The following is a 16,667-nucleotide window of genomic DNA, read 5'->3' as shown; positions in this document are numbered from 1 at the left end:
GACGGAAGTCCTTTCCTGAGTAGTCAGCATTACTGTCAGTTAGATGTTATCCTGCCTTTTTGGTTCTCCTCCTCCTCCCCGCTCCGCCGTTGGACCGAGTGAGGGAGGCGGGAGCTTTTAGCTCTCTTAGCAGCAGACTTTGTGCCGATAGGGCTACAAATATAATTACCATCTCTTAATTCGTCAACAGATGCAAATCGCATTTATAATTGGCGGAAAGGGGCAGAGTCTTTCTGATTGGCTGGGGGCCTTCCCGGCTGTAAAAACTGATAGGTTGAGGCAAAAGTTCTTGCGGCTTATTTGGCGTCCCGAAATTCTTCGATCTGATTGGCTACTGCGCACTTCCCAGTGTCCTGATTCCTAAACCGTCCGGACCGAGAAAGCGTGTTCCGGCGCTTTATATTCGTCTTCCTGAACCCGAGGCTATCCAACTGTTGAAACTACAATTCCCAGAGTACTTATCCAAAGGCTATGCTTTCTGGGTATGCTGGGAATCGTAGTCCCAACGTTTCGTAGTGTGCCGATCGTATCTCCGAAGCATTTGAACAGAATAGTGTGTCAACCTATAAACTAAAAGAAGTTGTTTTTTGCATACTTATATCTAAAGAGAGGAAGTAACCATTAAATTAGTTTTTCTTTTGTAGATGTACTTAGAAAAATAGCTCTGCAACGTTTTTAGAGTTTATTAAATACAACGGGTTATGATGCCAAGAAATATGTCCAAAAATATGGTTTTAATGCAAGGTTTCCCAAACTGAGGTGTAACTTCCTTGGGGAGGTACAGACAGAGTCCAGGGGAAGTGTGAAGAACCTTTTAGTTAATAAATCCTCCTTTCCCAAAGTTTCATTGTATTGTTTTTAGTGTTTGTTTGTGTTCATTTTGTGTTTGGTGTTTGGATTTTTAGGAGAGGTGTGTACATTAAGATAACACTAAAGGGAGGTGTGATGGCAAAAAGTTTAGGAACCCCTGTTTTAAAGGGTTTTTTTTAACACATATGGACAAAATTTCTAATGGGCATTGCACATGATACTTAAAACGTGCTCCATGTTTAGAGGCGCTGCTTCTCTTAGTAATAGCTGCTAAGAGACCATGAACAGGGCTCCTAGAGCTGAGCTGAAAACATCCAGATGAGGGCATCAAGAAGCAAGAGGTTTCTGTAGTTCTGAATCAGTTTGCTGCGGTCTAGCATGGTCCAGATTTTTGCGAACCCTATTGTGAATGATGGATGATCTCTTTCAGTGCACATTAGTGCTTTCTGAAGCTTTTAACCAACTCATTCTGGAAATGTATGACCAGAGACAACATTTGAACCTGACTCTTGTATCCAAGTTATGCAATTCAAGCCATCTATGGAGCAGACAGGGGGCAGAATATGTTAAGGTGACCCTGTTCGCAGCTGTATATTTGTACAAGGTTCCCCACCCTTTCCTTGATAGCTGATGATTTTTTTTAGTACTGGTGTCTTCCAAATATGTTGAAACACCTCTCTTAAAATTCCTCAGCAGCAAAAGAGAGCACCCAGTTAAAGGGGCTGATCCTAAACATTTATTTCAGGTTTTTGGATGTTTAAATGTTATGCACTGTAAAAGATTTCTTGACTCAAACCACCCTAAATAAATAAACTGTCCTTATTTTAAGGATGAGTTTGGTGTTTTTTTTTAAACCAACTCCAGGCCCATTCATATGGATCCACAAATCTTACGCATTTCTAGGTATCAATGTAATTTCCAAAATAAATAGTTCATTCATACCAGCCCCACTCAGGCTTCCTTTTCCATGCCAAGAGCGTATGCTTTCAAAACATTGTGTTTTTATCAGGAAGGATAATCAGCTAGGTTGAAGCTTTCCTTCTTTTTTCTAGAGTTTAGTTAGAAAATGTTTTACGGAATAATGATTTGAATCATATTCCAAGTGATATTTAAAATAATGGAAGTAGCTGGCACAGGACCTCAGTAAGTGGTTATATTCACCCCCAAATTCTCCAATACCTTAACTACATGGAATAAGATAGAGCATGAAACTGCTTGGGAGCTTTCATCCAATGTCATTTATTGGCACAAAACTACAACAGCGCCCATCTCTTCTCTCCAACATCTCTCCTAGTACACCTCAGTAATGATGCCTCCTGACCCTCTATTAACCCCTGTCCCATGAATATGCTTGACATTGTACTTCTCCCTCATTGCACACCCAACCTCCCCCCACTCAAGGTCAGTCCTGGGGAAGGCGACGACTGGGGAAGGCAGTGGCAAACCACCCCGCTATAGTCTGCCAAGAAAACGGCGCGAAAGTGGCGTCCCCCCAAAGGGTCAGACATGACTCGGTGCTTGCACAGGGGACCTTTCACCTTCACGTTTGTACACAAACAGGAACCTGAGTTGATGTGAAACCAAGATCATACACATCACATGCCCAAGCAGCATGAGAACAAAGCGAGTCCTTTTCTAGTCCAACCACTTTTCTCATTTCTGCAGGGCACAGCAAGAACTTTGTCACAGTGAGGGCTAAGTCCAGAATATTCATATATTCAGCAGAATGGACAAGGAACATTTTCCCCAGACTATACTATTACCTCAGAACAGTGTTTCTCAATCTTGGCCACTGGAAGATATGTGGTCTTCAACTCCCAGAATTCCCCAGCCAGCATGGCATGCTGGCTGGGGAATTCTGGGAGTTGAAGTCCACACATTTTCCAATGGCCGAGGTTGAGAAACACTGCCTCAGAAAGTGAAAGGGGTTCTTTGCATATTTAAATGCTCCCTTACAAAGCAATCAGAAACAAAACCCAAACTTCTTGCATGTAATAAATTAACAAGATAGAGAAAAGGATTCCTTCTAGTTGTTTTGGTGACATGTATTTTTACCCTTAGAGAGGATCATTCAGACATGTACCTTCACTACAACCCACTTGAAGCAGTAAGTTATCCAGTCCCAGAAAAACTATACAAGTGGATTCTGGTGCATTGTTACTAGATATGTAAGAATTCTCGTATATACATATGGCCTTCATTTGAGATAGATTATAGATTGCTCTCTTATATTCAACTATTTCAGATTGGAGAAAGGAACTATGTGGAAGAAAATGCAGGTTGCCCTTTGCATACAGTAAAACCTGGGAATATTGCTATCAGTTTCATGAGGATACAGAACTCTTGTTCAGTTTAACGCTGAAGCAGTTAGACATTGGGTATTTTGTATTATATTTTATACTTAGGGTGCTTCTCGGTGAAGTTATCATTGTGCAGTTGGGCTGCTTTATTCCCAGAATGCCTGAAAGCACCATTAATGGGAAAACAGAAAAGATTTCAAGAACATGAACAGAATTATATTCTGTCCCTGACCTGTCTACATTGTTTTTTTCAAGCACTTCAGAAGCACTTGAAACTATAGTTGAATCTCCAGTTCCAGTAAGGGATCAAAAAAGAATAAGAGACATATTCTCTTCCTTTGATATCATTCAATTCCCACAGTTTGTTCAAAGTACATTTGTGATCAGCATTAAAGTGCACTGAAGGAACTTGATGGCATTTCTTTAACTATCCAACACACAGAGATACTGCTTTACTTGTGGTGTGGGAAACTCTGGTGCATAAAGGAACAGCAACCCTGAGAAACAAATGGAGAGGAAGAAGGGGAGAATGGCCAGAGTATGTTCTATGGGTCTGTCTAAGGATACTAACTTTCAGCACCCACAGAGGTCCCTTTTGTCAACAACATGCCAGAGCTACAGTCTGAACTTAGGAATTTGGCCTGAATGCATTTCGTTCCATTCTCATTCATTAATATGCTGCTTCTTTCACAAGCCTCCAGTAGAGCAGTTTTCCCCAATCTGGCATTCTGTGGATGTATTGGACATTGATTCCCATATTTCCTTAGCATGGCCAACTTTCATGAAGGCTAAGGAACTGTGGGAGATGAAGTCCAGTATATCTGGAGGGCAGCAATTTGTGGAAGACTGCGTGGCATCCCCTAAGTTGTTTCTTAATTGACTGGTGATTCTCAGCTGCCCCATAATAGGTTATTCTTATTCCTCATATGTATCCAGGAGAGAATCCAACATAATTAGCAAAAACAGAAAACAGTCAAGATGGACATAATCAGAACAAAGAAGCCATTCCTGTTTGAGAGAAGATCTTTTTCTGGACATGAAGCTGGCCAATTTGATGCATGCTATGGGTCTTGTGGCTGGTTTGATACCTAGAACGGTATCCATTATCCCACCAAAGTGCTTTTGTTTTTTCTCTGCTTTCTGCCATGTTCAGTTCCTTCCCCAGTTACAGTGCTTGGTTAGTATCAAGATTCAGTCTTTCTCTCCCTGTTTATAATAATCCAAAAAATGTCTGTAGGAGAAGGATGGCCACATAGACCACTGTACCCTGCTCTGCAGGGTTGGTTCAGTTCTTCACAGCATATCTTCCATCAGGGTGGCAAGATGAGATGGGAACCCAGCTACACATGCATGTGACAGTTTACAGCTGTGGACTTGGGATCTCACTCTTGGAGGTATAATACACATGCACAGATGCACAGTCTTGATGCTACACAATGTGGGGAAGTGCAGGTTTGAGTGTGTGTGCGTGCGTGTGTGTGTGTTTGGGAACATAATACATGAGATTCCCATGAGGTGTAGCATTTTGGTGCAATAGATTTTTTTCTTTTGCTTTTAAAGTGCAGTTTCCAAGAGACACAACAGGTATTGGGGGGGGAGAGAGAGAGAAAGAGAGAGAGAAAAGGGCAGAGAAAGAGAGAAAGAGAAAAGTGGCAACTGGGGTTGTGGGGAAACTTACAAGCTCCATCCACCCCAGTGATGTCATGGCTTAGCCAGGAGATAAAAAAATTGTTGGAAGCTCAGTTGATTCCGTCTCTTTTTTCCCCTTTTCATTTCCCTACTTCAGTCTTGCAAGCATCCATGGGGCATTGCTCTAATGACCGCACAGCACTTTCCTGACTGTGCTGGGGCAGAATTAATTGAAGAGCCTAAGTTTTCTGAGCCTTCTGGCTGCACATTTAGCCTACAACCCATTTGTCAGCCCTGGCCACACTAAAGTAGGAAACTTACAACCCCACCACAAGACATCTTCTCTTCCAAAGCCATGAGTGCCAAAGTCCTTGCTCCCTTTCCTGCTCTCGAGTCTAAACCCTTCAGTTCTAGAGTTAGAGAGCAAAAAGCAGTTGTCTTAGCTCACCCTTGTCCACAGCTTCAGAGACAAGAGGTTTGGTATAGTGAAACTGTCTCAGGGGTAAAAAAAACCCTCCCCCATAGCTGGGATATGTTCCTGAGTACCCCAGAGATCCAACTACTGTGACCCAGTTTTCCCTGCATCACTCCACTCTTCCGAAGTTGCATAGCATCTGGGATCCACCTCATCTCCTCTATGGCTTTGACTGCTGGGGTATAGGAGTTAGGCAGGCACCTCTTACGTCAGAACTTTCTGTGTTGGTGGCTACCAATATCACCCCTGAAAAAGAAAGCTGATTACCCCTGATCTTCTCCAGGTTGCAGCAAAAGGGTGGAGTGGAACACTGATGTGGAAGAGCCCATCCCCAGCTCATAAGCAAGACTCTGTTGGCCAGGAGGGACCCCAGAAAGAGAAAGGACCACCAACCCAACCCCACCCCAGCCTCCTCTTACAAGGAGGAGATTTTGACAGTCTCATGAAGAAGGTACGGAGGGGAGAGGCTGGAATTGCGTACGGGTCCACTGGGGCCTCTAGGAGTGGGAGGCTGACTTTCATCTGGTGTGTTGGCAGGAGGGGTGGGGATGCAGATAATGGCTGCTGTGAAGTCGGTGGTGTCACAGTTCAGCTTCAAGTTGTCATGGGTTTTGGCATTCAAGGTGGAGCGACTAGAGAAGCAGAAGACAAAGGGAGGAAGAGAGAGAGAAATTATGAATGCTGGGCTCATCCTAGCCTCAAAGTATGAGATTCTTTCATCATAGACAGTAAGGGTGGAGAATCAAAGACCTTCCAGATGTTGCTGAACTCCAGGCTGCCTGGTTCACATGGCCAAATGCTGAAGAATGCAAATAGATATACTTCAGCAATATCTGGAGGCTCATCAACAGGCTAAATCACAAAAAATCCTAACAAATATTAAAACTAAACAAAAGGAGCATGTTGTGCAAATGAAGTCACTCCAGCCAGTATATCTCCAAGGCCACTGAGTGAACTTCAGCCCTTCCCTACACAGCTGGGATTACAAAGGTCTATGTCAGAGCATTGATTCTCCCAGAGGGTTGACCCCCAGCATTTTAATCATTTTGAAATGTATCTTTTCTTTATTCCATAATTTGCTCCCTGTCCAATCCTTGGGACAGTTTTCTCAACTGTTTGTAACCAATTAGCAAATAATTAACAGTTCCATTTAGTGTATATTTAGTGATAAGTATCCACTATATTTCAGAGAAGTAGTCCAATAGTCAAGTTGCTTTATCTTCAATTTGTTCGTATTCCACTACTATCCTCAGTTGTTAATTTTTTTAAATGATATTTTATTAAACTCCAGAAAGTAAAAAAAGAAAAACCATAACAATAAAATAATAGCACACAAAAATTAAAAATTAATATGTTATATATTTCAGATATATAAAAATTATATATTTCAGATACAAAAAAATATGGACTGATTTACAGGATGATCACTGCAAAGATTTTAATCATATTTAGAAAGGAGGGAGGGAAAGAAGAGGGAAAAAAAGTTATCATGCCAAGATAAATGATACCCTTGAAACAAGATGGCCTATTCTATAGATCAGCAGCTGGATTCACATCATCTGCTAAGCTATAACAAACAAATCACATTTAGCTTAGCACAATGTATGAACTCAGCCTCTGTGAAGGGATTTTCTTTTGCTAAATGAAAGACTTTTCAGTCATTTGAATGACTACAGATTATAGCCCAGCCCTAGGTTTACCACTCCAGTAAGGAAGAGACCAAATATTTAACAGATTATAAAAGTGAGGGAATTGCAACTGTCCACTTCCTTATTCAACAACAATTCCTGCATTTGGTTGGAGAATATGTAGCACTCAACATTTCATCTGAATCAAATGTTTATTACTTGTGAGTATCCTAATAGGTTTTCCATATTTTGATGTGGCTATTATAGTTGGTCAGTTATTTGAAAGGAAGACTCTATTTGGTCTTCCTCAAGAGATTGAAAAGGGCATAGGTGATTTAATGTATGTATGCCCCGCTGAAGAAGGAGGGAGGAAATCATTCCAGAGAAACAAAGAGATGAATACACCTGAGCTAGATTTTGCACACATATTGTGTGTCATTCAAATATCAGAGGTTTTAATGGAATGAAAACTTGCTTCTGAAGGCTTCCTGTCTGCACAATGTTTCTTTCACTTAGTGTTTTCAAATGAACATCCTTCCTAGTCATGCATGAGCATTTTAAAAGCCCAGCCAGAGCTGAAGATGAGCAACTTTCAGTGGGTATAGAATGTCATTCCCTCCTCATGATATAACCCAGTTTCAGAAATGTCCAGTAAGGGATTTAACACTTTTTAAAATCCCTCTTTTTAAAGTTTCTTTATATTGTTTTGTGTTTATCTTTTTAACTTTGTAAAAAATTCTTCAATAAAAAATATTTTTTAAAAATGTCCAGTAAGGGGAAAGAGTTCTAGGTCAAAGCACAGAGGCTTAAGAAGGCAGCTGAGTTCTACTGCCTTCTTAAGTTCACCACTGACTAGGCCCAGGCAACATGCTAAGCAATTAAACACAGTTTACAAACAACACTGGCTGGCTTCATACAACTTAAGGTAAAGGTAAAGGTTTCCCTTGACATTAAGTCCAGTCGTGTCCGACTCTAGAGGGTGGTGCTCATCTCCGTTTCAAAGCTGAAGAGCCGGCGTTTGTCCATAGACACTTCCGTGGTCATGTGGCTGGCATGACTGTGGCTTATTGTGCTGTGTGAACCCTGCCCCTAAATGGCTGGGTTCACACAACTGGCTAAGTTGTAAGCCATGGTTTGCAAGCCACAATAGCTGAGTTCACATCAAGCAAAGTGTCTTGGGGTGCCATCCTCCAGCATCTGTATTGTGACCCATATTGACCACCAAGTGCTTGGGTCCTAATATTTCAGACCCTTGTTTTGTACTTTTTGGTGTCTGGGAAAGTTATGGAGCCACTTGTATGCCTTAAACCTTTCAAAGTCTTAAGCCACTCATTTAACTTCTTAAAACCCCTGAACTCCATATCCCATGGAGCATTCCCTCATCCACTTTTGGAATACAGCCTTGCTGAGGAAAGCCTGGTGTGGCTGTCAAGCAAAGAACGCCACACACTTCTGAGTTAGCAGAACGTATACATGCTGAGTTAAGGCAATGGTTAGTAGGCCTCCTTTCTAATTCTCAGCTAATGACTTGGGTGACTCTTGGTTCTGGACCATTCCTCTCATGGACTCTTCTACCACGAGGTGGCAGCAGATCCGTGATTTCAAAAAGCCATAAAACACGTGGGTCTTGCTGAAATTAAGGCTGGTGCTTAGGAGCTGAATTTAGGAATACTGGAGACCTGCAGCCTAAAACCTGGCTTTATATTAAATTGCTGACAGTGTCTCCTGCCTCTTGGGTACAGCTACTTCCATATTTCAGACCTCAAGAAGATTTACTTGGTCTCCTATGTCCTCCTATTCTTCTAGTTATCTGCCCATCTGTCTTTCATCCCCTAGGCTGTTAGTGTCCTTGCACTTAACTGGCCTCCATTTGACAGCTGGGTGTGCATTCTTCTACCCATGTCTGCCCATGTCAGTATATGAAAGTTGGTTTCTTCCACTTCCTTGCAGTAGCTGCAATCTTTCCTCAATTATCATATGCCCAACTCTTTCTCCACATGAATGCCCCGTTGCATCAGAGCAGCTCAGTCAATTACTGCAAGAGGAGATCGGGGAGAGAGATAGCATTTATACCAGTCAATCTGCAGATACTTAACTCATCCTCTTGACTGACAAGCTCTTTACTCTGTTGGAAGACTCAACAGAAGTAGCACAAACTGATCCCAGAGCAGTAATCAAAAGCCATCTAGTTCTGACACAAAACACCCATGACTGAATGCTTCTCCCCAGTGAATGCTCATCCTGACTCTCAACTCTGTTCCGTCAGCCAGCCAGCCAGCCATTTCTCGTGGAGAGGAAACTCTTCCAGATGTCAATGCAATGGGTTCTTATCCTTCCTGAATGGGTGCCAATAAGCAGTCAGCCATTCTCCCACTTCCTGACATCTCTTTCAGAGATTGGAAGTGGCTTTTATGCTTTCTCTCTAAACTTCTTTTCTCTGTGCTTGCACTGTCCAGCCTCCTTCAGCCTTTCCTCATACTTCTTTCCATTTAAACCCATTTATTATTTCAGCTTCCCTCAGAATCATTCTTGAAATGTGGACATTAATTTAAAATTGTGTCCATGGAATGCTTGATAATTCCTTTAGTCAAACAATCTTTCTTTTGATGACGCAATCTAAAATAGCATTGCCCTCCTGTCTCGTCTCTTGTTAATGCCACTCAATCTTAAATCCACGCTAAGTCTTAGATTCTCAGCAGGAATGGATCTTCCCAAGAAAATGGAAGCAGTTATGTGGGGAGATTGAAAGCTTCTCTCCAACCCCTTTGACCTCATCTTTCACCGGTTATAGACAGGTCACCACCCTAATGTGCCTTTCCACAATGCCCTTTGGATATGTAGGATGTTAATTCTTATCATTCCCACCCAGTCGAACACATCTGGCACCAGACTAGGAAAAGCTGCTATATCTGTTATACTTGGAATATGTTAAAATGGGCCAGTCAAATCACACACAAAATTGTAAACATTAAAAGAACAATCAGGATCATATCAACCACTTGACAGTGAGTTGCCACCTTCAGTGTGAAGGAAGAAGAAAATTACAAAATACACATAGATAATTATAGTAGTTACCTTTGATTTAATTTTATTTTTTGGCCTGGACCCAGCAGCATCCATGGAGGGGGGGATGGAAACAAGGAAGATGGCACTCATGACTATATGATAGGTGCCCTGCTCCTTTTTAATGTACGTCATGACACTATGAAAAGAGGTGGGGCTTCAATCACGTGGTCACGGTTGACATCTTGACTTTTTCTACACCCTTGCTTGGTATTGCCCAGTTCTCATTCTAACCCCATCCTCCCCCCTGTTTTTGGAATGTGATTCTGTATAGCAAGCCATGAAAATGACCTTGGAGAAGGCATTCAGAAGTCGTTCGGACAACAACAGGCACAGAAGAAGCATCTGTTAAGCCTGGAGGAAAGCTTGAGAAAGAGACTCAGACTGGCTGCCCCTGACTCCCTGGGGTATAAGAGGGAGGGAAAAACTGACAGACTTGCACAATTCTGTTACTAGAGCCTATCTCAATAAGGTAGAGTTCCAGTCATCCTGTGGAGTGTGTTTCCTCATCTGGTCTACCTTGTAGAGCAGACCTCGGGCGTTCTGTTCAAAGACAAAGTTGACCTGAACTTGAAAAAGAGCTGAAAAAGGCTGTGCTTTTACTGGAAGGGAAAGGCTCAACCTTCAAGCTAAGCTGTTTGGCCAGTACGGATAATTCTTTGTTTGGTAACAAACCCAGAGTAGACAAAAAATGCAGCAAACACATGCCCAGGGGCAAAGGCCATATCCACTAACTTGTCACTTATACTTTTTTTTTTGTATTTAAAAGCTTTGTTAGTTTTCAAAGTATAACTCAAACACAAAATGGAAAATATAATTAGTTCTATATTCTAACCTTCCATGTCACTTATACTCTTGATACACCTCCTCCATGTTGCCCGAGCCCTAACCCTAACCATAAACCTCTCTATCCAATCTATCTATTTCTGTTAAGGCTGTAACTGCCACACAGGTTTTCTTAGCAAACTGGTCATACGTGTACTTTTTAAAAATTTAGTCAAAGAACGCTTCATCCTACAATGGATCTGGTTGTACTTGACAGCATAGCTCAGCTGCAAGTACAATCAGATCCACTGAATTATTAAACAAATCTGGTCAGGTTTATTAGCTGTAAAATCAGTTATGGGAGAGATGGAAGGGAAGCAGCTATGGCAGTGTATATTATTATTATTATTATTATTTGTTGCAGTGAAGACAATCCTGTGGTGACTTAAAGATTAACATATTTATTACTGCAAAAACTTTGGTAGCCTGGAGTTGAAATCATCAGGCTACTCTATTTTAAGTGGGTATAAAATGTGTCATTGTGTTCTAGGGATGTTCTTTATACACCACCAGATGTTTCTACAGACAGACAGTCCTTGGTCTTCAGGCAGGAAGGCAGAGATGGGGAACCAGTGGCACTCCAGATATGACCCGACTAAAACTCCCAGCAGCCAAGTGTCGCCAATCGTGACAGATAAAGGGAACTCTGGAGGCCCACAAGTTCCTCATTTTGGTACTACTGAGACACAGTTTATATTACCACCACATCAAACTAACTTATTAAAAAAAATTGTGAGTCTAGCATGGTCAGCACTGATTGTCAGTGGCTCCCCAGGTGGGAAATTAAAGTCCTGGGGATTAAACCTGAGAATGCTTGCTTAAAATGCTTTGTCACTGAGCTGTGGCTTCCCCCTTGCACTGAATAGCTTTGGTAACTCAGCTGAGCTGTTTGTGTCTCCCTGCTCCTCACCCACTCCTGTAGATGATAGAGGAAGACAAAGTTCTTTTGAGCTTGAATAATGCAAGTGGAAGCAATCCCTTCTCCCCAGTGGTTGGGTGTGAACAGCTGCAGGCATAATTCTTACCTCTGGGGGGCAGTACTTTTCTGGCTGTGCAACATATCCAGCTCTTGAGCGCTGGCACGGCTCACAGACATGGTGGAGTTGGTGAGGCGGGTGGTGCGGCGCCTGTTACGGCGGGGGCAGCAGGAGGTGCTTAATGCTCCCTTGCTTCCTTGCTGGGAGGAGAGAGAGGTGCTGCGGCTGGTGCGGTAGCCCAGGGGCTCAGTTAGACAAAACTCACTGTAGGAGTGTTCATCAGTAAACTCGTGACTCTACATGTGAGTGAAACAAATGCCAGGGAGGGGAAGAGAGAGGAGGGGAAAAACAATCCTAAGAGGTTGATATGAGTGGACAAACCCATTCTTACTCCCAAGCCCCTCTTCTTCCACAAGTCTGCTCATATCAAATTGCTTAATTAATACCTCATCACAGTTTTCCCCTAAACACATCATGTGTAATTTAATACATCTCTATCATGGCCTCTTTCACTTGCCTCTCTCTCTCTCTTTTTTTTCTAAACTAAAAAGCCTCAAATGTTGTAACTTTTCCTCATAAGGGACTTGCTCCAACAATTCTTAATAATTTTTGATTACTTTTTTCTGCATTCTTCAGCTCAGTAATCTTCCCTCTGAGATATAATGACCAAAACTAAAAATACTATGAATAGGACATTAAAATGCCAGAATCATAGTGCTTTAATGGTCACACCATTAATTTGTATTAAAGCACTATGATTCTGGCATTTTTATTATCAATTCCTGGCATTTTTATTATCAATTCCTTTCCTGATGAGTGCAAATATAGATTCTTCCTTTTTTTCTGCACTGAACTGACATTTTTATTGAGATACCAATAAAACTCCAAGATCCCCTTCTTGGGTCAGTTACTGCCAATTGAGCCACCAACAGATTTTATGTAAAATTGGGATTTTTTTGCCCAATACCCATCACTTGTCTTAGTTCACAGGATGTTTGCTACTTTATTCCCATTTTCCCAAGCCTGAAGAGAAATTTGTAGTTCTTTCCTGTCACTTCTTGTTTTAATCATCCTAGTAATATAATGTTGTTGCAAAACATAATCATTGCTTACTTTTTATTCATTTGTTTTCATCTAGAGCAGAAAAAGAAAATATAGAACAGACAGGTATTTGTATACCTGTAGAATCAGTTCAAACTGTCATATCAAATCTAGGCAGTCATATTCCAGTCAACATGAGCAAAGTTTAGTTGGTGATGAAATTCCAACTTAACTTTGCTCATCTACTTGGTTGTTGGATTCCACACTCCAAAAAAAGTGGTGATTGAGGCCAAGGCGAAATCTAAAACTGATTTCATTTCATTTAAATTCAATTAAAAATAAGCATAGTTAATGTAACTGTCTTCCAGTCATGAACTTTGTTATTTCCAATAACAAAATTGAGGCAAAAGTCTTTCTGCAGGAAGGGCAAATGAAACAGGACCATGGACAGCTCCAAGTGAAATCTGGCTGAAACCACCAGCTGAAGGCCTCCTCCAGATTAAACCACAGTACAAGGCAGAAACCTTAGGACTTTACATAGCTCCTGAAAGACTGGGCTGTAGTCCCCAGAAACTGGGGTGGGGATGGGGTGGTAGTGGGGATGGTGGCAAAGGCACACTTCAGTTGAGTATAACTCTGGGGACTGCATGGGCATGTCGATATAGTTTTCTTAGCAATAATACAAAAGTGGTTTATCGTTGCCTTCTGTTATGTCACTCTAGCATACAACCCTACTATTTCCTGATGGTCTCCCCTCCAAGTACTAGCCAGGTCTGAGCTTGCTGAGCTCTATCAAGATCAGCCAAGGTCAGCTAGGCCCTGCACTGGAACAAAGCCTCCAAGAATGGTCAAAGTTGTAAACTTTAATATGACAGGATTGGAAATAACAAAATTCATGACTGGAGGACAGTTACATTAACTATGCTTATTTTTAATTAAATTTAAATGAAATGAAATCAGTTTTAGATTTCACCTTGGCCTCAATCATCACTTTTTTTGGAGTGTGGAATCCAACAACCAAGTATGGGGCTTAAAAGCATCAGGAAGCTAAACAGGACTGAAGCACTTTGTAGAGTCATAAGACCTGTTGGTTCGCTCACTTCCTCATAAGCATATTTATTTATTTATTTTATTTATTATTCAAATTTAATTACCACCCATCTCCCCCAAAAGAGGGGAGTCATTTATTAAGTCATTTATTGACTTAAATTGTTAAAGATCCCCCTGAGATCTGGTTTTGGAATCTTTTACTCTTGTGAGATGACATTTATAAAGACTTCTGATAATACTAGCACAATATTATTAGTTGTTGGGGGTGATGGCCTTGAATGAGGATCTGACACCCTCTTTTCCCCTGGGAAACAGATTAGCTCATAACAGCCCTCTCCTAGGCACTATAAAAGGTAAGGGCTGTAACTGGCTTGATTTTGCATTTACTGGCTGTCTGCAACTTCAGTTCTCCTTACTACAGTAAAAAGCAGACAACATTCTACGAGAAGCAATGAAGGGGGGGGGCATTTGCCTTCCAAAGCCAATTGATGAGGTTCTCCCCCTTAAAGTTGCTGCTTTTATTTTAGTTAAAGTTCTCTGTTTAATTTTATATGAAATGGCATATCTTTTTTAGTAGAAACCACACCACTGATTCTCTTTTACAGCACTAATGTTTTGCCTTGATACTCCTATAACATGATTATATGGATGTAAGTCTCACTTTATCCCAAAAAGCTTTTCTCTGGGTTAGCCCAGTTAGAATTACAGCTTTAAAAGATTAGTTTGTCACTATGTACAATTTTTTTGATCAACATATTATACGCCTGGGAAGAAACTGCCTAGGGATAAGATAAGCGCATTTCCAAACTCTCTAGGCCAGCCTCCTCCAATAAGATACCCTCAAGTCGTTTTGGAATAAAACCCCCATTATTCCCTGCAAGCATGAAAATTGTAGTTTAACACTTTGGAGAGCACAGAGGGGGAAAGATTGGCTCACATGGTTTTGGACAGAAAGCAGATTTCATTTGTAAATGAAAAGCCTCTCTAAACCACCCACTTGTCCCACTTCTGTTTCCTGAATCCCTCCCATGTTTTTACCCCCTCCTGCTACTCACTGTAGTTTTCTCCAGGCAGTGCAAGAGATGGTGGTGTTGTTGTTCAAAAGCCGATCGGCTGCGCACTGCCAAGGCATGTGCATCAGGATCTCTGTCCTGATAGAGAAAGCAGATAAAGGCAGATGGGATCTGATGGACATACCAATACATACAAGTCCCATTTCAACAACTGGCAGCTCCAGCCTGAATATCAGCATGCCTAAATTATCACAGCAATCTTTGGACATGCAAGTGGAGATGTAAAAATGGGAAGAACATCTAAGTACATAAGGTTCAAAACTCATAAACCACTTTAATTATCTTTAGGATTGCTGTATTTCAGACTGCAAGAGGGTGGTTGAGTATCTGAATGCCTTCCCATTTAAAAGAAGGTTTCTGCATTTAGAAAACCAATACTGCAAGATTGGGGCTTGGCTATGTTGGTCCTCTCCAATGGGCTACTTTTCTGTGTACAGGATATTGATATTTTGCAAGCTAGGGAGCCTTCCAACAAAGAATACTCCAGTTGCAGTATGAAGTAAGGAGCTTATTTAAAATTGGAACTGAGATTAGAAAATTTGAGGAGCACTGGATTAGACTTTTAAAGGTATTTAAAAAAATATTTCCACACCACTGTTCATATAATATATTCCAGTGGTCTCCAAAATTAAATAAAAATAAGAAAATATTTATTTTAAAAAAAGGAAAAAGGGGACATTAAACAACTTTGAAGCAAAGCTTTGTAATAGTTAACTTCAGGTTCCAAAAGCCATTTAGAATAAGGAAGGTTCTTAATTTGTTTCTGAAAAGCTGCAGGATAGAGGCTTTACCAGGAAACGTCCCTTGGAAAGATGCTCTAGTTTGGGAGCTGGAACAAAATAGGCCCCACCGAGTGAAAGCCAGATTTGTTTATCCATAGCCAGAGCATAGCTTCGTCAGAACATTTTAAGAGTGGGCTTCTATGTTCCCCGCATTAACAAAGATTGAAATATTTAGAGCATAAAGGAGACAGAGTTAGCAGTCAGAACAGTGCCTGGAAACCAAGTGGTGCATCAAAACAGGTGTTGCAATTTTGGTCCGGACTGGATAGCAATGTAGGATGCTGTATTTCGCAGCAGCTGAAATTTCCAAATCATCTTCAAGGGCATTCTAACACAGAGAATATTTGGAGGACACCAATGCATGAATGACAGCAGCTAGCTTGATTGCCCCACAGAGGATATAGCGTGTGAATCAGCTACAGCTGATAGAAAGGCATTAGGACACCGGAGCCCCTGGAAGTCCAGGAGCTTTAGGCCATAGCTTCAGGCTATGAATTGGGTCCTTTGATGGAACAGGACACCATCCAGAGTACCGGTTCCTTCAGCCAGTCTCCCTCTATCCCTAACACTGAATGGATTCAAATATACTAAGCTATGATTAGTTGCTGTTTGTTGAATAAATGAAAATGGGTTATGTTTACATATCATGCTAAGTCACAAACAACAACGTATGGGCTCGTGCAAAATACTAGGCCAAAACAGAACAAATTATTTTACAGCATAATGCAATGTTTGAACCCAGCCTTTGTTTTATTTGGACAGAACTTTAATTAAAATGCTCTCATTCAGCTTATTAATGAGTGGGAATTTGCACAGAAGGATCTCACAGCTTCCCCTGGATTTGATGGAAGGGAGAAACAGAGATGGGAATCTTTGGCATAAATCTAAACCACATGCCATCATTTCCAACGATTCATCCAAGGGGTTTTGTGATTACATTAACAAGTGTGAGAGATAATACAGAACCAGAATCATCCCCTGGGAAAAGCACTCCAGTACTGGTTCCAGAAACTG

The 16,667-nt window shown here is 41.3% G+C and overlaps 1 protein-coding gene across 1 annotated transcript in view; it reads right to left on the bottom strand.

Moving 5' to 3' along the window:
- Positions 1–4,682: 4,682 nt before the first annotated feature.
- Positions 4,683–16,667, bottom strand: part of KCND1 (potassium voltage-gated channel subfamily D member 1) — a 66,422-nt gene continuing 54,437 nt past the window's right edge. The window contains exons 4-6 of the mRNA XM_063294112.1: positions 14,854–14,949; positions 11,756–12,003; positions 4,683–5,846 (exon numbers count right to left, since the gene is read on the bottom strand). Of these exons, the coding sequence (XP_063150182.1) occupies positions 5,630–5,846; positions 11,756–12,003; positions 14,854–14,949 (561 nt within the window). The 3' untranslated portion in view covers positions 4,683–5,629. The remainder of the gene's footprint in view (positions 5,847–11,755; positions 12,004–14,853; positions 14,950–16,667) is intronic.

The sequence above is a fragment of the Candoia aspera genome, chromosome 2, assembly GCF_035149785.1.
Source record: "Candoia aspera isolate rCanAsp1 chromosome 2, rCanAsp1.hap2, whole genome shotgun sequence".
Classification (NCBI taxonomy): Eukaryota; Metazoa; Chordata; class Lepidosauria; order Squamata; family Boidae; genus Candoia; species Candoia aspera.
The sequence above is the reverse complement of the archived record's forward strand: the minus strand, read 5'-3'. Positions and strand labels throughout refer to the sequence as shown.